Source organism: Triturus cristatus, chromosome 3_2, assembly GCF_964204655.1.
Source record: "Triturus cristatus chromosome 3_2, aTriCri1.1, whole genome shotgun sequence".
NCBI classification, from domain to species: Eukaryota; Metazoa; Chordata; class Amphibia; order Caudata; family Salamandridae; genus Triturus; species Triturus cristatus.
Window position 1 is genome coordinate 95,939,520 of NC_140584.1, and position 26,736 is coordinate 95,966,255.

Genomic DNA, 26,736 nt, shown 5'->3' on the forward strand with positions numbered 1-26,736 from the left:
GATGGAATCATGCTACCATGTTTATTCCTGAGGAGCAACTGCATAGACTAGAGTAGGGTGATAGGGGAAGGAGAAGGTAGCCGATCAAAGCACCACCAGGCCAGGTGCCCATCACACAAAATTGCAACTTCCCAGAATTGTATGGGTAATATTTAGTTTGTGTGCATTAAAGCACTGCATTTCCTTGACCCTTGTTGATGGCTTCCCAACAAACTGGTGAAGCTACTAGTTCTCCATGGAAACCAAAGTGGTCATGACTTGTGACTACTACTTCAGCTAACATAAAACATCACACGAAAACGTCCTGTTAAAGGCAGTAGCTTTGTCATTCCTCAATTACATTAATACCATGTGGGGAAGCCTCCTGGCTAAAACAATTAAATGTATTCAATGGCTACAAAATGAGGCTTAAATCAAGTCTAATTTCCCATTTCAAACCGCAGGTCCATGCCTCCACTTCAGTAAGGCAAATGTATTGGCAGCCAGCAAATGGCTGACACCAAAGCTCGGTTTCAAAATAATCCAAAATCAATCAACACCACCATTGTTTGGTGCAGTTAATTGAATCAGCCAAGATTCTACATCTATCAACAAAAATGGAAAATGTTTGGAGTGAAGGAAAACACTTCACTGATGTCCTGTCTTAGCAAGTAGCATTCCCTCTAATAAATATTTATCTTTTCTAAAGCCATGCTGCCTTGTTCCTATCTTCACTGAGAAACTACCTACAGGGTCCCACAAGGCATTTAGCATAGTCTCCAACCCCCTTCAACTCTTACGTAGGACTCTTGTTCAAACTCTTCGATAGGCAGAACATAAGAAGTCACAGACAACGGCACATGCATCAGGATAACTAGCATACCTGGCTACAGTCAACGTATCTTGGACTGCCTAACTCATGGCCAAAGCTAGACGATCAGAACTATGTGGGTTTCAACATTTCCAAGCTAAATGTCCATTTGATTGGCCACCTTCTCTTTGCCAGCGCCTTCCAAAAAGTATATAACCTGGGAGTTTTCTTCAAAATAAACCGGTCTCTGTCCCAAACAAGTCATCACCATCACTAACAGCCTGACCTATGGAACTCTACTGTCTTTACATTTTCCTCAAAGCATCCCCATTGTCCTAGCAGTGTTCATTTACAAAATGAATTACAATGAAACTAGTCACGGCCTGTGCACGTAAGAGCGGTGGGTCGAGTGGGGGATGGGGGGGGGGGGGGTTCGGCGGACAATGAGAAGGGAAAATTGATTATTTATTGAATTTTTCCTCTTCATCGTCCGTCAAAATCCTCTGCATGGGCCACGGTTGAATGAAACCTACCGGAAAAAAGAGACAATTTTAAATTTTTTAGAATGTAAAATAATGCAGCCTACCTCATCTTTTACTTTTAAAACACACAGACGATACGCCACCCATTATGTCGGCTGCTGGGTACTAACCAATGGGTTAAATGTAAAACCCATAACGTTGTAAACAAAGCTTGGCAAGGTCTTGCGCTCTTCTACCTTCTAAAATTATTTACAACTTACAGTCTTACCAGACACCAACCTTGCCCAACTCCTTGGCCCTCTAGCCTTAGGGTGAGATACTATTGTTAAGGGGGCAGAACGCACCAAGCACAATGTTACTCATCCAGAACTCACTTCCTGTAACCAGCAGTCTCAAATCAGACTTTTTTTTAAAGATTCAACATTTTTTATTTTTAACACTCCTATTTCTAGCATGCCTGTTCAAAGATTGCTACCCTTGTAAGACCTGTACATTATGTAGGTAGCCTCAAATTATATAAGGCTCCCAAACGGATCTTAAACTTTCTTGCCCTTTGATTGCAAAGAACTGTCAAGCACCCACCCACTATTCAGCATCATAACCATAGCTCCCTGTTATAAGTTTTTACTGCTTTTTACAGATATATTCAAACATAAACACGTCTATTTTTCTGGCTGTAGTCGTTTTCAAATATGGAAAATGAAGAAGGTAGCTCTTCTTTTAAGTAATCTTTGATTAGGTCAGTGAAGGCTGGTAGGCCAACAGCTGTTTAGTCTAACATGAGAGTGCGTTAAAAAAAAAAAGGGAACGATTTTTCTAATGAAGCTTCAAACAGTTGCAGTTGTGTATCGTACTAAAATATTAATGTAATGTTAGTGTATTCCATAAAAGTAATGTATTATGTATGGCTTTTTATGACAATATTTTATTGAGTTTTCCACGGTTGATACAGCAGACGTAAATGATCGTACATTACAGAGGAGCGACTAGTTCAGCCCACAGTATAACATTGCAAGTTAGCGGAGATAGGCATAGAAACCAATATAAGATCCACCCTTCTCCAAATCCACCCAGTGCTTGACACCGTAACCCCTCCGATTGCCTTCATGTCCCCTGTGACCTATATAAGGCTTCTTATAGCACGAGATGTCCAATTGCAAGTGTACCTTGATCAGTTAAATAAATGTGAAAATATACTAGTTTCCAGTTAATTATTTCCCTAAACACAATTAATATGGGTAAATACAGGTAAAAGAGCAAAAAATAAATATGGTCAATTACAGATGGAAAAATCTAAAACTTAAATACCATCAAACTGGACACCCTAATTAGAACAATACAAACAAAAATAACTCTAGGATCTCAGAGAACTTGCAACAAGTCTGAAAATGGGTTTTCATGTTTGGAAGGGCTCCAGAGAGCAGCTTCTTGGGGGGGCACAAGGTACAGTTTAAATTAAAAGCAACAACACATACTGGTCAATCTCACAGGTACACTATCATACTAAGCAAGTGGAATACAGATTTAAATTGGACTTTTGTAAAAGAATTGACTCTAAAAACCTCTGATCATTTTCCCACAGGCAGTGGTGCTAAATCATAGGAGACCATAGGTCTGGGTGAGCTTTATGCTAAGCTTGAACGTCAGGCTGATAGTGGCAGTATCCGGGAATCCTTCTTTCCTCTCTGATGCTGTTGATTTGATCAGTCAATATTCTTAAATCATCTTGTAAACGTTGACATCAAAACCCCTGAGAGAACACAGTCATTTACTTCTGAAAGAAGTCAATCAATCAATCAATATGTGCCACATTGCGCTATTACTTCATCAACATGTTCACTCTATTATTTTCCTACTCATTCACTCCTCGTTCCTAACCTTAATTTCCTCTAAATTCTCTATTTCAAAGTCAGGCTCTAAGGAAGACCACAAAATATGTTTAAGAGTCAGACAATGAAATACCAAAAGTAACAGCGGCTCAGGGACTAGAGCTGGAAACTCCGGTTTAACCTATGTAATTGGGTAAAAGTTCAGCAATCTGAGCTTTTTCAACACAGACTTAGTCACAAACTTTTGGCTCGCTCTTAAATTCTTTGTAGTACCAAGACATCAGTGTCAAACCGCTTATTATACTTCAAGGGTATATGCCGGGTAGGGCAGGTGTCTCCAAAGCAGGTCTTCTACATATTTGGTGCTGAATCACAGATTGTGATAACAGTCCCTACTTTTGTGTTCTACCAAATCGATAGGCTTCGTCCGCAAAGGCAATACAACCAAACAATGTTTTATTAGCATTGTTGATGATAAAGGTATTCCTTACCCACACCTATATTAACACCCATTTCCTCCTGCAGGGGCTTCACCCCAGTCTCCCCGGTAATCACTACCATGGACTTCTAGAGACAGTTCATAATCACAATATATTATACTTTTGTTTGGAGCCAAATGACAATATGACAGCCTACCTCCAAGTGGCAGCATGACATCTCTTACACCTTCAGCCAGAACTCACCTATTAACCAACTCTAAGCGACTTGAAGTTTATATATTAAGTTACAGTGTGTTAAAGGTATTTGTGTAGCAGCATGCCTCTGTTATTTGTCCTCTTGCAGTGTCTGGTCTGTCTTGATACATATTATGTATATGTTTAGGGGGTAAAAATCCAGAACAGATTGATAATATTACACGTGACCGGGAAACACTTAGCAGTTCCTGTGTGTGCGCGCACAGGCATTGGCTGCACATCCCAGTGTACATGGCAGTCTATCTGCAGGAATGTCTATATATGGTGGTTGCTGTGAGGATTATCTTTTCATGTGACAATCTAGCTTTGTATGCACTTAGTTTCATAGAAACAAAAATTTGCAATAGCAAGTGACATGTACGGAGAGAACTTTGAAGATTGCTTAATTATTTAGATTTCCCATACAGAGTTTTTCTCCACCCAAACGCTTGACTTAATGACTGGATGAAAAGGTGGAGAGGTAGAGGAGGCATTTGAAGGCACCAAGAATGAGAATTTGTGGCAGATGAACTGGAGAGTAAAGCTGTTAAAGAGAGGCAACAAAGGGAGTAGTAGACTGGTCTAAGAAATTAGAGTAAGGAAACAGTAAACGGTCTACTGGTCCCCCCAGAAACTTGCAAAGATGGGTGGAAGCAAGAAGAGATGCTGCCCGAAGTGCGAGCTGGAGAGTGCGGATAATGTACATCTCTTTTGGCAGTGTCCAGCTATCCAGTCCTTCTGGCAAGAAGCGGGTGAAGTATTGAATAACATTTTGGGTGCCAATTCTGAGGAAAGCTTATTGCTAGTTATTTTTGGGGTTCTGAACGAGGACAAGACTCCTTTGGGGAAAATTAAATCTCACTTAGTCTTCATACTAATAGCTATTGCACGAAGAGAAATCTGTATAAAATGGGTCTCCAAACTACCACCTACCTGTGCAAGCTTTTCCAGCCATATTGTCAGTATTGATTGCCAATCTGGCTCATCAAAGATAGAAAAAAATGTGGGCTCCTTTTTCCATGGTTTGCCCATAATAACTGAGCACTCGCACTACTATAAGACGGTTGGGACGGTAAATTGGCTTGTTATACTGAAATTAAGTCCAAGGATTAAGACAAAGCTCAACAGGGTGACGAGGATAGTGGTGGTGCTACTTGAACCCTCCTCGATTACTAGTTGAAGAAGGCTGGTTAATGGAGACTTAGATCATGGAGGTTATGAGGCACCCCGTTTCCAGACCATTTTCCAGATCATGGCTCCTGCCTTTGTCACATGAGGACTAAAAAGAAGGAGAAAAAAAAAAGGAAAGAGTAAAGCAATAACAGAAATGGGCGAGTGAAGCAGAGGCAGATGGGAGCAGCCCGAGAGAGCAGTGACAGTCTGGTGCAGGCAACCGAGAGACTGAAAAAGAAAGGAAGAAGCAGGCACTGAAGAAAAAGACAACGGCCAGTGGAGTAATGGAATGGTAGAATGGGGAGAGGAGAGGCAGAATGGCCTAATCACAAAAAGAGACAGGTCAGACAGACAGTGGTCACAGGAAGGGGCCAGAGAAGGAGTACGAGTAGATCGGAATGAATGAATTGTGTTTGGAGGTAGATGATCAATCAGTTAAGAGGAAGGGATCCAGATGGGGTTGGGAGACGTGGGAGGGGGGGTAGGACTGGTTGTTGGGTGAGAGAGAGTCGATCAACAGGAGGTCCAAGTGAAAACAAATATAAAAGCAAACAGAAGTGCTTGAGAAAGGAAAATGAGGTTCAGTAGGAGGGAAAGTGAGAAAGGACGATGGGGAGAGGAGAGGCAAAGATGAGACTCGATGGAACAGAGGGTGAAATAAATAGAACTGTTAAGAGAGGCCCAAGAGAGGGGGAGGAGCATTCGGTGGTTAGCTGAAGAGCAAAGGAGGGTAGAGCAAATCAGGATATGGGCATAAAGAAGGAGGAGAAAAGCAGCATAATGTGGTTTAGACAGGAGGAAGGGCGGGTCCCTGTAAACATGCTAGCGAGTGAGTAAGGGAGGCTGGAATGTAGAGACAAAGTACAAACACTGAAATACGAGGGAGTGAGCCACTGGAAGTGAACAGAGTAGGTGATGTTGCAGAAAAGATGCGCTGGAAGGGTCGTGCACAGAAAGCGCCCTGGAGCAGCTCCACAGATCCGGACGTCACCACCTACTTCCCAGAGATGTATCACCTTATAATGCACTCTAGACATCACGGCTGTGTTACAACCCCCGCCAGAGATGTCCGCCTCCCATTAAAAGCCCAAACCGAGGCATTAGCAAATCATTCATTACATGCCAGCCTCCTTAAAATGCCGACTACAGGAAACGCGTCACAACTCTACTAATTAACAATTGATTGTAGCACGGCCAGCCTCCGCTGCTGACAAAGAATTTCCTGCACGTTCTCAACTTGGGAAATAAATCAGATCTGGGACAATTTGGCCCATGGCCCATTAAAATGCATTAATGTATACTTGGTCTGGCTCGGAAGACACGTTTCACTATTTTGCTACATTAAAGACATATCTCAGCAACAAAAGTAGGCAACCTGGTGTTTTTTGACTTTGGAGACAGACTGCTGTTGGCTAAAGGAGCATGGGAGATGGTACCATAAGAAGTTGAATTGATTTATTTTAGTTTACTGTCATTGCGGTGGCTACTCCTGCCTCAAGTGTGTTGGGGGATGTAGAGATACAAAACCGTGTTGCTGCCCCCGCCTCGGACCCCATAGCCACAGCACACTCGTTTACTCTCGAACACCTAAAACAGGAGAACAATTTGGGCAAAAAAAAAACAAATCCGGATTTAGCTGACATTAAAAAAAAACTGAAGTAATGGCTGAATCAAACTCTTTGACTCATCGACGTAATCATTACTTGAGATCTCAGTAGTGAATTGTCAGATCCTTAAAAAAAACACAGGCTCACCAAGACACAATGCAGAAAGATTTAACACCACAATAATACGCTATCAAGCTCAGCATGCAGGGAAACCTTCCGCAGGCCACAGGAAAACTACATCATGTTTATTTCCAAGCCCTGGCAGAGCGAGAGCCAGCTCTGCGAAGTGTTGAGCGAGATATCCATCGCAGTCCGCACAGGAGCAGCCGAACACGGAAGGCCTCCGGGAATTCTGCTGCTGCCTTAGTTTAAGTCAAGAGATGCAGTCACTCTGGTTCTGAAGAGAACTTAAATAAAACATCTTCTCTCAAACACTGCGCCCGCCTCCATTCCAGTCCCATCTCCGCACCTTGGACCTTTCCCATGTGACGCTCTGTAAGCATATTACACTTGCACTCACATTCATCGGATATTTTGTGCATTTTCGTCTATGCTTCTGTAACCGAAAAATAACATAACCCGAACAGTATAAAGAAGGGAGTAAAAAAACAATTAACTGCTTTGTGTGAATATTTTGGTTTTAATTTGTGTGACTGATTATTTTGATTTCTCTCGTATTCGTCAATATTAATTTTAAGTGATTTATTGGCCTGACTGCCACATTGTTTATGTCCATATAATGCATATGCTTGTAAATGTGATATATGTAGATCTATAGTGCTGAAAACAAATGTAATTACTGAAATAAGTATAGAGTCATTCGTTAGCACACTGAACCAAGCCTTCGCGTCTCTTTCACAGTATGCCGAATAGATGGCGAATTGGGGTCCCTTGTTTTCATTTGTTATTGAACCCTGACCCGAGTGCCTTAACAGGATCACACCCCGTTTTTTTCCGGGTTAAAAGCCATCACGACATGCCAAACCAGATTCCAAAGCAACGCCATTAGTTGAGGAGTAGGGTAATAACTAGGTGTTAAATACTAGAAAAAAAGTAACTGCGGGGTCATACCTTTTGTGCAGTTGGACTCTGCAATAATGACAGCTTCCAGACTAAAGCTAACAAGTTATACAAGAGAAGGCAGTCCTGCAACCCTGGGTCAGAGGACGAGTGCACAACTCTCACCATTTGCATGTATAAAAAAATGTTTTTTGTATAACTCACCTATTGTGCAGCTATTATTTTCTTATGCCTGTATGCTCATATTTTGATTGCTATCGATTTAATTCATATTTGTAATCCTGTGTTTTCCTTGTTTCTAATAAAAATTATTTAACTAAAAAAATGTTTTGACAGCAGTCGAAACGCAAAATCGCAGGCATTGCAAAAGCCACAATGCACTAAGACTATGCTGCAAGGCTTAAAGACTTCTCTGACTCGCAATGTTCCTCGTGCAACCTATGATGAATAGCAAAGGAGTGTGAAACCCTCCCCCTCCACTCATGATTCACAATATGAATCAGTGAGATGCAACACCAACTACAGTCCAAATCCTGGACAAATTACAGACCCCCCGACACTGGTTATAACTGTGGGACAGTTTCCACCTTGTGAACTGAAGGAAATGGCCTTCTGGGAAACAGATAGCGGGCCAGGGGGAACAGTTCAAGCTACTCCCCAACCCTCATATAATTTTTTTAATGCTGACTTGGCTATAAAAGCACCATCTGTCCATCTAAGGGACATGGTCTGCTTTTACTAAAAATGGCGGCTTGAATGAAGTGAGTTGGATCGAGCCTTCAAACATATTAGTAAAGCAGGTGGTTTGGCAACCTGCTCCGATTGTGCATTTTGCAATGCAACATATTAGCCCATTAGCTGCATCTCAAAATGAAGGCCAGGTCACAAACCAGACAGCGAGCCAAAAAATACCCATTGTACAAATACATCAGGGCTTTGTCCGTAGGAGGCCTCTGGTGTGTTGGACACATATGTTTCTTCTATCCCTTTTCAGTTTTTCTTTTCTGGTGGGGAAGTTTGTGTTTTGCACAAATGTGTCAGTCGATGGCTTTTTCCACAGACCAGAACCTATTCCACAGCTTGGAAGAAACTTCAGTGTACGGTGATCACCGAAGTCTAGGAATGCTTTGACCTTATCTCTGTCGGATTTCCCATACCACCAGATCCACAACTGCCAGTTACCAAAGGGCGTTTTTACTAGTCCAGCGTGGAGTGCTTCGTGCCACAAGCCTGATCCCAGTTACCACTGAAGTGCTCTAGTGAAGATTTTAATAGTGAATAAGAGTGAAAGGCCTCCAAAAGGGTTTTCTGCCCTGTTTTGGTCATCTTACTATTGCACACAACGAATGATTTATCCCATACTGATAAATTCATGCAGTTGCACATGCTTCCTAGTAGCCAATATTACACATATCTCCCACACAATGAATGCGTTCTTGAAGTACACGCAATAAAGAACAAATTATATTCAGGACAGAGGTTTGCAAAATAAAGTCTGGCATAGCACAAAAGGCCCACATAATTCTTTCTATTTAAATCTAGATGTGCTCAAGGACGCATCGATCAAATACAATCCACTTCTGATGATGGGCACTTTAGCAATTTTGTTACAATTGAATAGAGATTTGTACTAACAATGGACATCCACTTCAGCAATCCAGTAACTGTTTTTCATGAAAATTGAGTCAAATTGTTACTTGAGGCCTCACAAAATAAGCAATTTCACTAGAGAATGTCACATATTTTTAGGTCTCGCCTGACCCAGCGCATGCGCTGGTCTGGCGAGACTTATTGAGAGGGCTCCAAAAAGTGCTACCAGGCCAGCCTAGAGCTACAGTGCATATGCGCAGGTGCACACGCCGCGCTTGACCGCGATTACTTTCACTTTCGCGGCCGCAGGGCCGCTTTGATGTTTGATAGCGATCACTTTCGCGGCCCCACGGCCGCTTGGCATAGCCAATAGGTCTCGCTTTTGGGACCTTATAAGTATTTAGTTATGCAACTGTTGCATGGCTAAACACTTACAAGGTCCCAAAGGCGAGACCTATTGGCTATGCCAATGCTTGTTTTGGGAGGCTACCTGTGTTGTTCTCCTTACAAGCTGGTCTCTTTCGGGTCACCTATAAACCAAGACCGGAATACCACAAAACAACTTATCTTTTGATCGATGTCATTGCAATCAGGTCTTCTACTGAGACAATATGCCTTGAGAAATTCTTCAACAAGATGGCATGTTAATCCGAATAACAGGATCATTTAATGTCATAGTATTTATTTACATTAATACGTAGCTAGTCATGCCAATGAATTTTATGTGACGAGTATAGGAATACACTTTTTACAAAAGGAGGACAATTTCCATCATAAGATGCCTTGCCAATAACCTTTAAAGGAGGCCAGAAGGGAAATAGATTATAACAATCCCATTCACCCATCTCTGCCATTTAAGTGCACATGGAGCCGATGGGCGAATTATGCTAAATCTGGAATAATTGAATCAAGAGGGAAAATAACAGAAACAAAGCTTCAAGATATTTGTATGAAAAGAAAAAAAAAAGAGAAATCTAACAATACATTTCTAAGCAAGGAAGTTAACAAATGTATAACAAATCATGTACAAAAGTTCCAGAATACGACACAAACAAAATATAAACTAACTTGGAGCAGGAGATTCATAATCCCTTTGCCCAACCCCAACACGTTTTGCTTGGTGTCCCTCAGGGCTTTAAAAGGAATGAAAAAACGAGGGGGGTCTCTCAATGGGGCGTGGCTGATGTAATTAAGGGCGTGGCTTAAAAACACTTACGCTGAAACTGAGCTTAGCATATTGTGCCGCCCCACTGGTATTGTGCTGCTTCTGTCATTGCATCCCGATATATATTATAAGTAACATTATACCTACAACAAGCCAGGACTATTCGCTTTGTCAATGGTTGTTAGTTGCAGAAGTGGCTTCGTCGTATATAATATTGAAAATGCTTCAGTTCGGAAATTATGAGGCTGTGAAAGAATTAGAACGAGTCTCCCTGAAGTTACATCAAAAGTAGTGGAGGGCAGTACTGCTGCAGAGTTACAATTGTTTTCCACCTTGAGGGTGAATCCAAAAAAAGAAGGACCCGATAGGGATCAATCTCATCACTGGCATGACCCAGCCCACTTAAAGCCCTGGTGTACCTCCTTTTTTACCTCATAAACTTATCTGATGGCCCTCATCTGCGTGCTTTTGCCAGAACCCAATGTGTATGTAATCCAAACACCACTGTTACTGCAGCCTTCACTCACAGAGAAAAAACACTAATTGATGTTCTGATAGATTTCTTCCAACCCAAGGGTGAAGTTCTGCATTTTTGTGCTATTTGGATGTCATGAGAAAGGCTGCATACCTTCTCATTTATTAATTCGAAAGGACGCTCAGGATTTATAAAATGAACAAATTGAAATAGCTTACAAAAGAAAGGGTATATGAACGTGGCCTTTTTATAAAGGTCCACTACACACATTAACCACTGGAGCCAACCCAACGCGAGTTAACACGACTGATCACTGGTGCTTAAACTTCCCGCTTTTGTCCTCCATACTACAAATACCATGGGGGGCAGCCTTCTGTCCGAACCAGGGAGTAGGAACTCCAGCGTGGGCTGCACTACTGCAGGCTTAAAAAGGGGTTCAATGTAGTCTCAATGTAGAGAGGGTGGTCCATGCATGAAAAGCATGGTTGGACAGTTATGTAGCTAAAAATCGGCACCAATCAAAAACAGAATATTTAAAGATCCCAATCCCTCATGACATACCACTTAACCCCTTCTGTGCCACGCCCTTTCCCCCTCCTGTGCCGGGCGTTTCATTAGTGGGTGGGGTTCATGACGAGATAGTCTCGTCATGGGCACAGCGCGACCGTGCTCCATGACGAGACTCTCTCGTCATGGGCACAGAAGAGGTTAAAACACCAACAGAACCTTCCCACAGCTTGCATCGATCCATCTCGGCAAAGCAGCTTCACTGTGAGCAATTTCTAAGGTGATTATTTCTGATCTTTATCTTAATTTTCTCTGAACTGTATTGTATTTCTGCTGCTGACACGGCATCTCTTGCAAAAATAAGGCTTTGAGCTCGCCCAGCCACCAAAACAAGATTCAAACGGGCCTGGTCCGTTGAGACTAATTGAATTCAGGTGTTGAGGAACGTACGCTAGGTTGCAGAAACCTCGCGTTGCTCTTCTACAAATACCCTGCCATGGACCACCTCATTCATGGCTAACATAGCCAAGGGTGTAGAGAGTGGGGCTTAGAGCAGGTGACTGGCTGCACAACATGGTAAAAACCAAAGTTCAGGAATTGCAAGGCGGGTATTTTGCTTAAGCGGGAGAGGTCAGTGAGTGAGGTCATTTTCTGTACATAGAAATAACAGTTTCTGATCAGGTTTAAGCATTTCATGGGGTGCTCTTAAATCAAAAAGTAAAACATTCTAAAGAGCCATAAGGAGATGTGTTAGCGAAGTCTTAGAGAATCAGGAAGAGGTGGGGGCGGGGGGGGGGGGGGGGGGAGGACAGTGAATGGTACAATGGGGGCTGTGCGCAAGCGGAGAGAGGAAAGGCAGCATATACATGTAAACAGCTGGCTTGGCTTTTGAAGAGGTGTCTCCTTTGGACTGATGGACATCCACCCTATTAACAAGATGTGGAGGTAATGCTGGATCGCACGAGGTTAAGGTTTAGGATTTTGTCAAGTGACCAGAAATAGTATTGCCAAAGTGGAGGAACAGTAGCCAACCTTGAAGTTTTATAATTACCTGACCAGAGTTTTTAAAGAGCGGAAGTAAAGATAGTGAGAACTTTGCAAATGCAGAGTACATTAAGTTGAGCATCAGTGGTTGTTGAGGCAGAAAAATCCTCTGTATGGTAGGAGGTATGTACCTCTGTCCTGAGTGCCCAACTGTACTTTTGTCTGGATCACAAATGCAGATTGTGTTGTCATAGGCAAAGACGGATCATGCATGTGAGCCATTACATAGGCCTGTCTCAAGGACTGTGGTCCTTTTAGAAAGGGAGGGGTGCCCAAAGCGCTGCCTTCATAGTGGTGGAAGGCTACAGCCTTCACCAGGAGTTAAGCAACACAAGCGCAGTGATGGCAGCATACCATGGAGTGATCAGTAGTAGTGAACAGGGCCTTTTTATCCTTTGTCACTGAAGTTAGGCCTACAGGCTCACTACCCCTTTTAAAAGTGTTGCTGCTGTGTGCTTAACACACCCCTGACCTACATCAGGTTGATGTGGAAGGGAATGTGTGATGGAAACGTCCTCTGTGCATGTGGGTTCGCAAGTTGTACACTACACAAGGATTGGGGTGTGGTACAGTGCACGTATGGTAAGTGTGTGTATGCTGGGAGTGTGTGGTTTTTAAAATAGCCCACTTTGGTACAATATAGACAGGCTGCAGTACTGAACACTGTGCGCAGATTGAGTGCGTTCGCTGCATGTAGTTATGCTTGTGGATGCATAATACATGAGGAGAACAGTGCTGTGCAGTAAGTATGCTGTGCATGTACACTGAGTGCAAGTGTACCTGCACAGGTACATTACATAGAGGACAATGGGTTCCATTTTGGGAAGCCCGGGCCTACCTAATAGAAAACATGAGGAGTAGAGGAATTCCGCCCAGGACGGATTTGTGAATTGCTGCATTCCTGTAAGCTGGGAGGGACATGAACGGGAAGATGGGAGACCCAATCTATCTCTGCACATTTTAAAGGGCTCTTTGATTCTATGCTAGATCACAAGTAAGGAGCCTGGACACATCTTGGGAAGAGAGGGAGATGGGGATGATAAGGAAATCATAAGGGGTAGGGCTGGGAGCCCAGGATTATCCCTTCGATGCACATATCACTGTGGTCGATACCCAGGTGTGAACTCTGGTCACTTCCATGGATGTTGTTGTGGGTGAACCAGCTTAGGAGTCCAGCCTGCTGTGACAGACATCCTTCAGGAGGAAGAAAAAAGGGGAAAGATGTCAATTTCAAAGAAGAAGAACCCAAACATAAAATGTCAAAGACTCAGATACTAAATTACATTTTGAGTCTGGAAAAGGACAATAAGTAGGAGAGTTTGAGAGCATGAACTTTGTTATCTGCCGAGCAGCCAGATGGACTGTGTGAGGATGGGAAGCTCTGCAAGACTTCTGCCTGTGACCAGGACTGTGGGCCCAGGCCTACTAATCTCCCTGCTGGGTGAGGGGACATCACCCAGGGGAACCAAGACCACCTACCCTGGAGCACCAGCTCCTGCCTGCTCGCCAAGACCCGTGAGCCCTTTGAGGAAGATAAGAGCGTTGAAAGGAGCAAGGTCAAGGGGGGGAGCTCTATTGTGAGGACACACTGTGCGAGGTATGGGGAATCTGCTCTAGCACAGATTGGGCAGTAGCCCGTGTGCTGGATTGCTGCGGCGATCCCTGTGTGCCCTCTGTGGACTGAGCCAAGGAGCCACTTTGTGGTGGGTGGCCAGTGTGCCAGAAAGGGGGCCACTGTGAATATCAATGCCAGGTCAGAGTGACCGGACTTGCAAGTGCCATGGCGGCAACCCAGTATGCCAGGAGGGACCGCTGGAGATGCAGAGGTCAAGGATTCGGGCTGTCGCCCGGGACCGAGAAGCTGCTGCTGTGACCAAGGCGGGTCCAGCCCGCATTCTGCAAACTACACCAGAGGACAGAGGATCAAAGGAAATTGCTTAAGCCCCGTTGGCGCAAGGAGATCAGAATTTCCCATCCCTGCAAAGGGAAGTGTGACTTACCATGCAAGTGCCAGAAAAGGAACACCCCTGAGCGCTACAACCAGCCAGTAGCATGGCTCGGAGGACAGAGCCTGCCGGATGCTGCGCATATGATTGCATGCAGCCCGACTTTGCCAATCCGGATCAGGACTTTGCTGTGCTACTGAAGGATTCCATACCGCAGTAGCAGGTAAGCCATGAATGGGCCTTTAGGGCCCGGGTGACATACTACAAATCGGTACTGTGACCCTGTAGACACTTGTGACTGAATTCTCCAAAGGAGTCAGACAGGAGAACTCGAGTATGGCCTAAGTTTACATTCCCTGAATGTGGCCATCAGTGAATGGGGAATAACATTAAACACATTGCACTAAAGTTAGTGAGAAAGGGTGTGGCCTGACAACAACTAGAGCCCGGACCTCAAGGGGGATTGTGTTACTGCTTTTGAATGTTGTTTACCTTTGCATGTGTAGATTTAGAATTAAAATACTACTTTTTTTATATAAAATACGTTTCTGACTGGACATTGATTTATTGTTCGCGATACTTGCACATGGAGTTTAGAGTTGTATTTATTGATTTGTAACTGCGCTTCCCTGAGAAGGTGCCTAGACAGCTCGTGCGAACTCATCTAACAGATGCAGAAGGGGTGCTTGCCCCTGTTGAGCAGAAGTCATAGTAGGCAGGGCCCCAGAACATCGGAGGTAAGGCCTCATCCTTGCCCGGGGGCCATCTGAAAAAAGGGTTCTGCACAGTGTTGATCATGGGAAAGAAAAACAGACATATCTTTGTTGAAGTGAATCCAAAATAATGGGCAACAGGAACATAGACACATCAGCAGAAGGAATGAAAGGCAGATTTTTGTGCTATGGCCAATGTGAAATTGGAGTTCTCAGGTTTGGTTGGGTAACAGCATTGAATCATATAATGCCGGATAATCGCAAAAGCAGTCCAATACAGGCCTAGAGGGAAAGGGAAGTACAAATACTTGGATAACATTAAGAAAAAAGAATGAGCATAAGGGGGCTAATAAGTTGACTAGGTCACCAAAGACGGCAGTGAACAGTGAAAGGAGCAGAGGTCTAAGAACAGAGCCATGAGGGACTTTCATACCTAGACAGATGTTGTGGGGCCCCATTGAATGTAAAATAATATATCAAAGCTAAGGGGCAACCCATTTAACATATATTTATATCCCACAAATTTATAATTATTGTGGATAATCACGATTGTGCATGGCACCACCATTCTCTGCCTGCATTAGACCATTCTCTGCCTGCATTAGACCATTTTACCAAAGTTTATGATCATGCAAGAAGGAACATGATAGGAGAGGCTACCAAGAAGTCAGCGGTAACTGTGAATGGTTTACACGCTTTCTTGGCCAACACTAATCAAGGTCTGCATGTAAAAAGAATGTCTCAAATACTTGGCAAATCCATCTTTTAAATTACAGTGCCAAGAAAGAAGCAATTACTGGTCAAAGCCTGTCATGATTTAGCTTTGTAGTATGTGGAAAAACACGCAGGATATTCTTTCTGTAGCAATATGGCAAAATTTCTGGGCTGACGAAAATAAAATAGAAAATTATGGCCAACATTGTTATGTTTGAGGCAATTCTAACTGAACGTCACCCAAACAATGCAATCTCTAAAATGGCAACAAAACAACATTTCAGCGAGGGGATAATTGACCTATTTGCTTATAACTGAATACTAGTTTAAAGAAATGATTTTCTCAAAAGCAACAAGGAAAAGGCATGGCATGCTGCTCCTATGCTGTACCAATGAAGTGTTATATTTTTGGAATTTGAGAAATATCATAAGAATTGAACACAAGAAACACTGGTGCTCAGTGCTTAAAGGAATCTTTCAGTGCTCGATAAAAGTTTAAGTGTTTAAGAAAACAAAAAGATAGGGTAAGACCTGTAGTGCAGAAAGAGGAAGAGTTTGACTGGGTAAAGCACGTCTACACAAAGTACACCAATTATAATTTCCAGTTTAACTGATGGTGTTTGGACCCTTTTGTAACCAGAGGGTCTTCATCTGGACAAGAAGTAATTAAAGGCAGACACTGCAAGTTTTATTGAAGCTTCCAATGAAAGGAAGTAAAGTTTAAATTGGGGCATGTAGTTCTATATTCACAAAAGGAACAACTGAACAAACTGAAAAAGTGTCATCTGTTTCCCAGGGTTTCACATAAGTCAGTGGAAAGGGCTTTAAAAAAGTCTTGAAAGTTTTCCAATTTTTTAAGGTCTTGAGATACAAAAACCTTTCTATTCATATGAAAAATTCAGCAAGTTTTTTTAGGATGGCTTTTTCTAAGAACACTGGTGCTAATAAGAAGCATGTTGGAGGCAGCACCATACCATGGGGGATGTTTCTCAGTGGTAGAGAAGGGACCATTTCAGGTGGCAGTATCATACCAGGGGGGATGTTTCTCAGTGGTAGAGAAGGGACACTTTCAGGATGAAAAGGAATGTGACGCAAAGAACAAGAGAATGTCCTTGAGGAAAAAAAATATCACCCTTGGCAAGATGCACAGAAAGTTACATTGGAATGGCGAAGGAATACAAAAATAAATATACTTTAGTGGCCCAGTTATGTGTTTATCTAAATCTAGTTTAAAATTTGTAACATGTATTGAAGATTGTGGTCCATCATCACTCCCCAATCAACATGAAGGATTTTGAGCAAGTTTGTGAAGAAAAACTGGTCAATATTGCCAAATATAGTTGTACCACGGCAAACCACAAATTGACATCATTAGCAGTATATCTGGCAGCACGCATCAATGAACGAAATGTGGGGCTGAAAGAGACCATACACTAATAACGATGACTGGTACAGGAATGGCAATAAACCTTCGACCCCAAAATACAATTGGCAGAAAAATGGCACAGATGCTACACATGCATTCAGCTGTCACTCAGATGTGCTCATTAAGCAATACATTATGATACAGAAAATAAGCATAACTTAAAGGAAACCAAGAACAACAATTATTTAATAAAATAATCCACCACACCGCTGCTAACAATCCCCTGAAGGTGCAATCATCTAGAAGTAGTGTGCGATGGGGGTTCAGAAAATATGGTTTTGGAGTTATTTTCTATAGGCAACGTTGGTAACTTTGCTGCAGATGATGGTGTCACAATGTGTGTCAACAAAAAAGGGATCTATGGACAGCAAAGAATGTGCTTCTTTTCAAGCAAAGAGAGAGAGCGAGAGAAAGAGATATACTTAGGGTATTTCCCATATGATCACTGACAAGGATTTGTTTTTGCTGCAACTGTATTTTGGGGCTTTCAAAAAATACATATATGGGTAAGACAGAGGTATTTGAAGGTGAGGGAGTTATTGACGGCGAAGATTTAGGGCCTGTGACAAGAAGCTGCATAGCAGCCTGCAAATAGACTTGAAGCAGCTTTCTGCACCACTTGCAAATGAGAACATAGGATTTTGATAGGCCGAGGCTCAATGAGTGAGTGGGGTTGAAACTTAAATTAAAGGGGGTTCTTGCTACTACTTTGTGATATGGGATGTGGTAAAAGATAGGCTGCATCAGAGATCATGAATATGTTGGTGCATGTGTTGACCACACATCAAAGCATAACTTTTGAGATTAAGATAACTCAAATCAAGTCTTCTGACTTTAGGGTGATAAACCGATATAGAATGGGTGTGCGGTTTAATACTGAAGCACTTGACAGTGCTTGATTTTTCTTCCACTGGATTTCAGGAGCTCTGGAAAAGCCATGCCATCCATAACGGAAAGCAAGCCGGCTTCTAGGACATGCTTTAGTTTGAGTGTTGATGGACCACAGTCTTCGGTACATATCAAACATGCTCAGTCTGTGGTAGGTCGTCCTCTGACTGGGCCACTAGAGAACATTTGTTTTGCGTTCTTTAGCTCGTTAGCTACTCCAATGTAGCTTTGATTGCATGCATCTTGTCTAGGGAGACATTTTCCTCAAGGACTTTTTTGCTCTTTTCTTTACATTCCTTCCCCCCCCTAAAAAGTACCCCTGATGCTATCAATCGGAAACAGCAGTCATAACATTATGCCGCCACCACGCTTCTAATTAGCGCACGTTTTTGAATAGAGAGGCTTGCCCTGCACAAAAAAAAATCTTGAACACTGAATAGAAAAGGTTTTATTCCCCAAAACCCTCGATAATTGGAAAACTGTCAAAACTGCTTAGGCGCTTTCAACTGACTTGTACGAACCTTGGGAAATAGATGGCACTCTTCCAATTTGTTAAATTATTACTTTTATGGATAGGGGACTGTTTGTCCCTGTTTGAACTTTACTCCCTTAATCGGGAGCTTCAGTAAAACTTGGAGCCTCTGCCTTTAATTACTTCTTGTCCAGATGATGGCCCACTAGATACAGAGGGGTCCTAACACTAATGGGCACAGTTTGGCTAATAGACATAGAAATGATTAATTAGTATAGTTTGTGTAGCCAGGCTTCCCTATCCAAGCTCGCCCACACTGTGTACTACGTGTTTGCATTTTTTAAAGCATTTCAGTTTATTGAGCACCGTGTTATACACCTTTAAGCGCTGATCACCATTCTTTTCATTTAACATGATACTTTTCCAGCTCTTTCTCAATAGAACTCAATTGGTACATCAAAGTGGTACGTCTTGACTTTTCATTGTTCTCCGAGAAAATAATTTCTTTGAAATAATAAAGAAATAAGTAAATGATCTCTTACTGATCTGTTGACTTTATTAGGGGTAGCAGTCTTTTGGTGATGTACAGCGTTAAATTTGCATCAAACGTAACACTTTGAGTTTTGGCTAAAAGGTTCCATTTTATTTTAGCCAGACAAGAAGTCCGTTTGACAACTGGCTACAGAATTGCCATAGTGTTTGTCATCTGCACACTACAAAGCTAATTCAAGGCAGGCTTTCTTGAGTAATGGTTTCTTTTTTTGACACTATACCATATAGGATGGATTAGTGCAGTGCTTAAGACATTGTCTCATGTACACTTTGACCAGTCTTGGACAATAAAGCCTGTAGCTCTTTCAAAGTTGCCACTGGTGTGTGGTAGCCTCTCTCAACTCTTCCCTTCTAGCATGATCATCAAGTGTGGATAAATATCATCCGTATACGAGTGGTGGGAAAAACATTTTCATTGGCTAGAGCTCAGTGACTAGGAGTTCACAAAGCACTACCTTCTTGAGTGCCTACTTTACTAGCAATCATTTAACAGGAAATGTAATCGGGTGAATAGATCTACATAAAAATGATCAACAAACCATGTGTAGTCAACAGCATAGTGTTCTGCAGAGATACTATGGGTGTGTAACTTACAATAGTTTTATGACTGCAAGTAAAGTGGCGGGAGTTCTGAACCGCATAGCTAGCTGTCCGTGAGCAGCTCTAGCGTTGTAGATAATGTAGTGGCTCGTCAACAGCGATTAAAGCAATATTATCTCACTTGTTTGCGACGAGTATCAGACTCAACAAAGTATCCCGTTTAGAAAATGTGTATTAACGTTGTTAAAAAAGGGCAGCGAGTGATGACGAGGATATTTCATACACCTGAGGTTAACAAGTTTGGAACAATTCCTTTGATCATTTTGTTGTCCACGATTTAAAGAGAATGCTGGATAGGTTTCTGCTGTGCCATTTTACACTTTAGGTTTGCTATGTACATGTATTTTCCCCAGAGGTTTTTGCCTTGATCTAGCTGTGTGTTTTTGAAATCCTTTTAAGAGATGTAGCGGTGTGTACAAAAGTGGCCATGCTCTCCAGTACTGCAAGGTGGGACTAACTTGGAGTTCAACAGATAAGTAAAAGCTTAGGACTAAAGTCCTGCTTCTTGAGTGAACTCAGTTTTCACTGCAGATTGTGGAGTGCTTGAGAAAGGATGGAAGAATCCCAGATCCAAATTATATAACTAAAGATTCAAGCTTGTGCTCGAAGTAAGATACAAGGAAGTTTCTGAACAAGGAACATGAAAGGAACGATCTGGAATATGCAGATGTTCACTATATTTACTGGAATACTGTGTGTACCTATTTAATCTATTTCTAGTACATATGTTAACGTCGGCAAAGATCTGAAAGCATTAACGCAGTTATATATACCCTGATGATAGTGCTAAAACAGCAATGAAAGGTAAAGCACGAGTGCCTATTTAAAGATGTGCATAAATTATGCTTGGCGTGTGCGCTGACAGAACAAGATAAAAAAGCAATGGGGACTGCAAGTGCAGAAGAACAAAGAAAAAACAAGTACACTTTGGACATATATAATCAGAGGACAATGGTGTAAATGAAATTTGCACAGGAGAGTTCATGCTTGATTGGGTGCACAGGCCTAAATTACCTTCTTACTGTTGTTTTCCACTACTACATTTGACAAGCTGAGAAAAAGCCCTGAAGATCTCAGGAAAGTGCACCGAGTATATATGGTTTGGTCTCATGGTTACAAATGATAAACCAGTCAGGAAAAGCAACATAATTCACTGGCTGGTTTTCAGCTAAAACCACTTTGCAAGCAAGTTTGCCTTTTCAGTTATTTGCTGAGGATTACGAATTTCAGCGGAGACCTGTTGTTGACATTTCTGGCCAGGACGGGATATCGTACTGATTGAATGGGGACAATTGGCAACTAAATGTCCCTTCTCCGTTTCTTACAGGAGATCCTAGGACCATACGATCTTTAGCACTGCTATGGGGCGGCTTACACAGCTGTGGGTCAAATACTTTGCCCTGGTCCTTCTATTTGCCTGACAGGAGAGTGAAAAAGAAGGCATACATCGCTGCAGGGCTCCATAAGGGTGAAACCCTACAATGCCACTTAACGAGTGCTGTACTGCCTACAATTCGGGCTGGACTGTACCCATGAGGCACAGGGTCAGACTGATTTGCATATGGCCATGTCTGAACTGGGGTGGCAGAGTGGGCTAAAGAACGGTGATGGATTAAACCCAGATCAGTTGACTGGGGGTGAGTGCTTGCAATGTTCAACACTCCGTCCATCATTTCCTTTGGTTTTTGCTTTGTTCGCCATAAGTTGGCAGGGTATGCTCAGACGTGAGTCCCTTGCTCACTTTGCCACTGGATTCAAGCAAGCCTGGCTGAAGACGGCTGAAATGCCAGAAACCGGTCCTAGGAAGCTTGTTTTCGGTCCAGGGAAGACATGGCTTGGCAGTTCGGGCTGGACTGTACCCATGAGGCACAGGGTCAGACTGATTTGCATATGGCCATGTCTGAACTGGGGTGGCAGAGTGGGCTAAAGAACGGTGATGGATTAAACCCATATCAGTTGACTGGGGGTGAGTGCTTGCAATGTTCAACACTCCGTCCATCATTTCCTTTGGTTTCTGCCTACAACAGCAGGAAAATCAGTCTGCCAAACCGCAATGCCCAATGATCACAAAGAGAAAGCCCAAAACCATTGGCTGGTCTTCCAAGATGCTGTTGTGCTCCTTGGAGTATGGGGCTATGATACATGTAATGACCCCCTCGCCTGATCCCAAGGCAAAGGCAAGTCAAAACTGAGCCACAGGCTTGTGGGCCATCATGTCACGAATCAGCAGCCATTGGAAACACAGGCAAACACAAATAAATAAAATGGAATGTCAATGCCGTTTTATTTATTTGCCACAGCACCGGCTCACGCTGTGTATAGCCCAAGGATGAGGCTGAATTCTGCAAATGTAGGATGACAGCACTGGTCTACAGTGCCCATGACGGATTGGCCGGACATCTTGCGTCGGCCTTTCCAACATGCACAATGTAGAGCCAGCAGCTGTGAAACAGGCTGGAGATTGCTGGCACAGGTCCCCCCCAACCCCAAAATATAACTTTAATTGGCTTAGGAATACAAGTACAAAATATATTCCTAGATGTCATAAAAAGGTGCATATTTGTAATAATCAGAGGCAGATTCAGTCAAAACCCAACGAAAGAAGCAGACTCCGTTTTGCTCCTCCCACAGTGAGGACAACTTGTGGCAAGCTGCATTCAGATTGACAGGGTACGTACATCCACTTGCCTTCCTACCTCATCTCCATAAAAGCAACAAGTTTACTTCTTCAGCCAACACTATTTTTGCTCATTTTTAGATCAAGTCTGGGCAGCGCATGCGCTGCTGCGAAGCATGCAGTATTGGAGTATGACTTTGAAGCCCTGCCCATATTTTTGATTGGCTTGTGTCATTGTCCTTCGTAATGCTGGCTTCCGAGTCGTTATTAGGCTTGTTAGTACCTCCTTGGTACCGCCTTGTCTGCATTTGTTACCTCCCATAATGACTAGACCTTTACTTCTCTTGTTACATGGTCTGCTTCATCTGGGCTGTGAGCACCATTTTGTTTAATGATTTGCCCCTATACCGCCCACTACGTCGTAGCACACCGCCCTCTTATTTACTAATGGCGATCTGCTTTAACTATAACGGGCGTGTTTTTTATTTCAGCGGCGCGGTCGCCTAAAGCATACCTGCCATGCTTACTTTTTTTTTGGTTTACTAGCACCCATGCGGCACTTTCACATTCATGGAGGCCACACCCCTTTCTTTAGACAAGCAACATCTAGAGAAGGGTGTGCGGCCACTATTACAATAAAAGCACTGCATGGGTGCTTTTACAAACAAAAAAACCATCTGTTTTGTCAACTTGACAAACAGATGCTTTTTATTTGTCAAAGCGCCCCCATGCCACGTTTTCACTTTAATGTCGGCCACGTTCCTTTATTTAGACAGTTTGTCTAAAGAAAGGGGCGCAGCGTCCACGAATGTGAAAGCGCCACATGGGCGCTAATACTTTGCAAAAGAATAGGTCTTGCATTTGCAAGAGTTTAAGCTATTGCATTGCCAATAGCTCAAACTGTTGTAAATGCAAGACCTACTGCATTGCAAATGCTTGTTCTCTATGGTACCTCACCAGCCGAACTAGAGTTTTACACCAGAACTGCTGCTCCAACAACAACAAAGTAAACATGAACAGAGAAAAATGTCATGAACAGTGTCCAGTTATATCTTTTGATGGGGAAATCCTAAACTGTGATATGTAAGCTTGGGAACTGGTACAAGGGGTGCGACCCATAAAACAAAAGACTAGAGCGATTTCGCAAAATCTGCATGTTGTGGATTGCTCTCAAGAACTTTTTTGGCAGGAAAGCGCATTCTGTTAGCTAAACTACACTTTGAGGCCAGAAAACGCTGCCAGGTCAATTTAAGAAATGGCATTGTGGGCCGGCACATTTAGGTTTTCTGAATAAAGCTACTGAAAACAAATGCAAGCTTAATGCGTAATGTCATGTATGCACATACAAGTATACTTTAAGTACTATGTGGCTTTGAGGAAAGTACCCACAAAACCTGAAAAACAGATATTACTGCTCCAAGTACAGCATTCCAAAGACTACATTCCGTTAAGCAGAAAATGACTACCTATAAAGGTTTGGGGGGCATATGTGTTGTGTAAAGTTGTGTAGGTGTTTGAAGTTCTGAACAGCCATTGAGTAGATCAATCAACCACATAATTGTCAATCATCACCCCTCTCCATTGACCCTACAACTTACTATCTTCACAGAAATTTCGAACGTGGCTAGAGCGTCACTGCGCTAGTGGCACGCCTCAACGACGTGTACCGAACAGGGTTTACGCTGAACGGGAAAAGTAAAAATTAAAGGCGTGTCTCCCACTTCCTGAAAAACAGGTTGACGTGGTTACTACTTAACAGAGAGAAGGCGGCCACCTTTTATTTGCAGGAACACGTGGCCATCATAGAATAAGACATCAGAACACCCAAGGATACATAATTTCTATCGAAGATATATCTTTTATTTCTTACAAAAAAAGCTCTACACGTCACCGTTCATCCGAAAATCGGAGGTGACCCGAACAGAGCAAAAGAAACGTGCTCTTTTTTGTTTTTCTCCCATACAGGGAGAGTGTGGAAACCATGCATTGTCACTGCCAGCCCCAAATTAGATTGTTGCAAGGCAGGGGAAATGCTTTGAAACCTTGTAGCAACAGGCACCAGGGAAGCAGAAAATGCTGGAAATTAAACAATACACTGTGCAGTCGTGTTTACAGTGGCAAGGTCAGAGGTCGGACGGTGCTTGAGTTGGAACACACAGCAAGCCATTCTTCCCGCACGTGCCTCACGCTCTCCCGTAAAAAAAAAAAAAAAAAAAAAATCAAGATTATACTGTTTTGTTTTTATAAGTAACCCAAAAATAACCAAACTAGAGAATGATGTATTCGATACTCAGGCGGATCTCGCGAGCAAAGTACTGTAAGGCGTTGTCCATTTAAATGCAGGGATACGGACAGACCCGGCATGAGTATTATATACCCTGTGAAACTACACAGAAAGCGCACTATATTGCTTTTAAAAAGTCATCATTCGTGTGCAAGTACACAGTCGCACCTATTTTCACCCCAAAAGAACAGTTCACTGCGTTGCCCCCACATCCGTCATTAAAAAAAATCAAATGTGTCCAAATTACATTCAGGAGAAACACATGGAATTTGTCCAGAGCTGTAACAAAGCACGTGCGTTTGAATGTTTCCTTGTTGCCAAGCTTGGAGGTATGCATTAAACCAGCCACGTTTTAAAGGTGCCGCCACTCTCCCACTTACTGGTTCATAAATACTCGACCCAAAATTACCACCAGAAACAGCTCAATTAATAGACGGTAGGATAGGTCAAAAGTCAGTTACACACTCCCAAAATTCCATACAGGACTAGACTGGGAGTCGACTGTATACCACCGTGCCACTGGATAGCTCAGACAATTTGCACTGCATTCATTTGGTTAGTGAAATGCACTAGATTAGCACCATCTATCTGATAATAGGAATTGTGCAGTGACTGGAGAAATACAGAATCTCAGGGACTGTGCACTGAAAGGCAGATACCAATGTGCATCTCAAAAAAGTGCTATGCATACGTACATAGCGCTCAGGAAGTGTACACTTTTCGTCAACAGGGACTCTGAAGTTCAACATTTATCTGCTACCTACGTGCTGCGCCTTGAGCGATTCGTGTGCAGTGCACTGAAACACTGCTACTAAAGAAGTTCGGACGTCTACTGTTATCAGTAATCTAAAAGAAATGCATGCCTGTTGCAAATGCGAAGAGAAAGTGTGCACTGCATGGCCGAGTTTTATGGGAATACAGGCATCAGTGTTGCATGCTTGGTAAATGGGATCTTGGAAATTAAACACTGTTTTGTCTGCTACAAAAGGGAAGTTCGGGAATGATGTACTGCACAGCTGCTGTCCCTGGGAAACAGGAGAGCTGTACTGAAGATAAAATGTCCTCTGCTTGGCTACACCTCCTGTAGATACGGGAATGTTCAGTAATACAATACAATGCACCCCGGCTCCCACAGGAAGGTCCAAGCGGAACTGCACGTTTGATGTTGTGATTGGATGCCTCAAGAGTTGTTTAATAAATGAACCGACTGCACGCCCGTGGTTACTGGGTATCTCAGGAGCCGACCGCTGTACCACTGCAGCTCTAGTTATAGACCAGATATTGTGCAGTGCCAGTGTGCACACCAAGAAACTCCGAAGTGTGCTCTGCAGACCTGCCCTGCCACTACCCCTGCAGTCCGATGCTGAGATGGTACACCGAGAGGATGAAGAGGTGTTCACTAAAAGCCTGGGCTAACTGGAGAACTGACTACACTCCTACGGCCACTGGGGAGCTTCGTATAGCCTGCATGCCATTTGCTTCTGGAAAACTTAACCAGTCAATCGTTAATCGAAAGTACGAACCACAGCTTCAATTACTGAAGCAACCATTATGATAGCGAACGATTCAACACGAACCCTTGCAAGCGCACGTGAAGCAACTTTCACGTCCTGGACAGGGCAGGGTGCTCTTTTCCTCTTCGAGACTGTCAGCCAAGCCCAGCCTTGTAAGCTTCTCCCCCCGCTAGCAGCCCAGGCTGCGCACACTGACGCTCATGCACCCTCCCACAAACCACAGCAGCTAAACGCTATAAGGTGGGCGACAGACAAGTGGGTACTCACGAGCAACACGAGCAGCAGCATTGTCGCCCTACAGCACTCAGTCCAGCAGTGCCTGAAAGGAGCCATAATGCTGCTGCCACGTCTGAACACGCATGCGCACTCCCACAGAGAGCGGCGGCCGAATAAGCGTGCCCCGTTGCATGCCGAGAATCGTAGTTCTCTTCCGGAATTTATTGCTTCGTTGCATACGCTAGAGAGCGCAAGGGAACTACCGGAATTAGGCTGTGCACCGTGATAGGTTTTGTGAAAGGGAGGGAAAATAACAGTGCCATGTTTTTTTTTCTTGCCTTGTGTTCGAAGTGTGAAAGTCCATAATAAAGTTATCAAGTAAAATTCTAATTAAATCTATGTTTTATGTGGAGGAGGTTCCAGCCGTAACCATCCCCT

The 26,736-nt window shown here is 43.1% G+C and overlaps 1 protein-coding gene across 1 annotated transcript in view; it reads right to left on the bottom strand.

The window, feature by feature from the left end:
* Positions 1-26,428, bottom strand: part of PDIA5 (protein disulfide isomerase family A member 5) — a 796,394-nt gene extending 769,966 nt beyond the window's left edge. The window contains exon 1 of the mRNA XM_085647317.1: positions 26,350-26,428. Within this exon, the coding sequence (XP_085503443.1) occupies positions 26,350-26,415 (66 nt within the window). The 5' untranslated portion in view covers positions 26,416-26,428. The remainder of the gene's footprint in view (positions 1-26,349) is intronic.
* Positions 26,429-26,736: the final 308 nt, after the last annotated feature.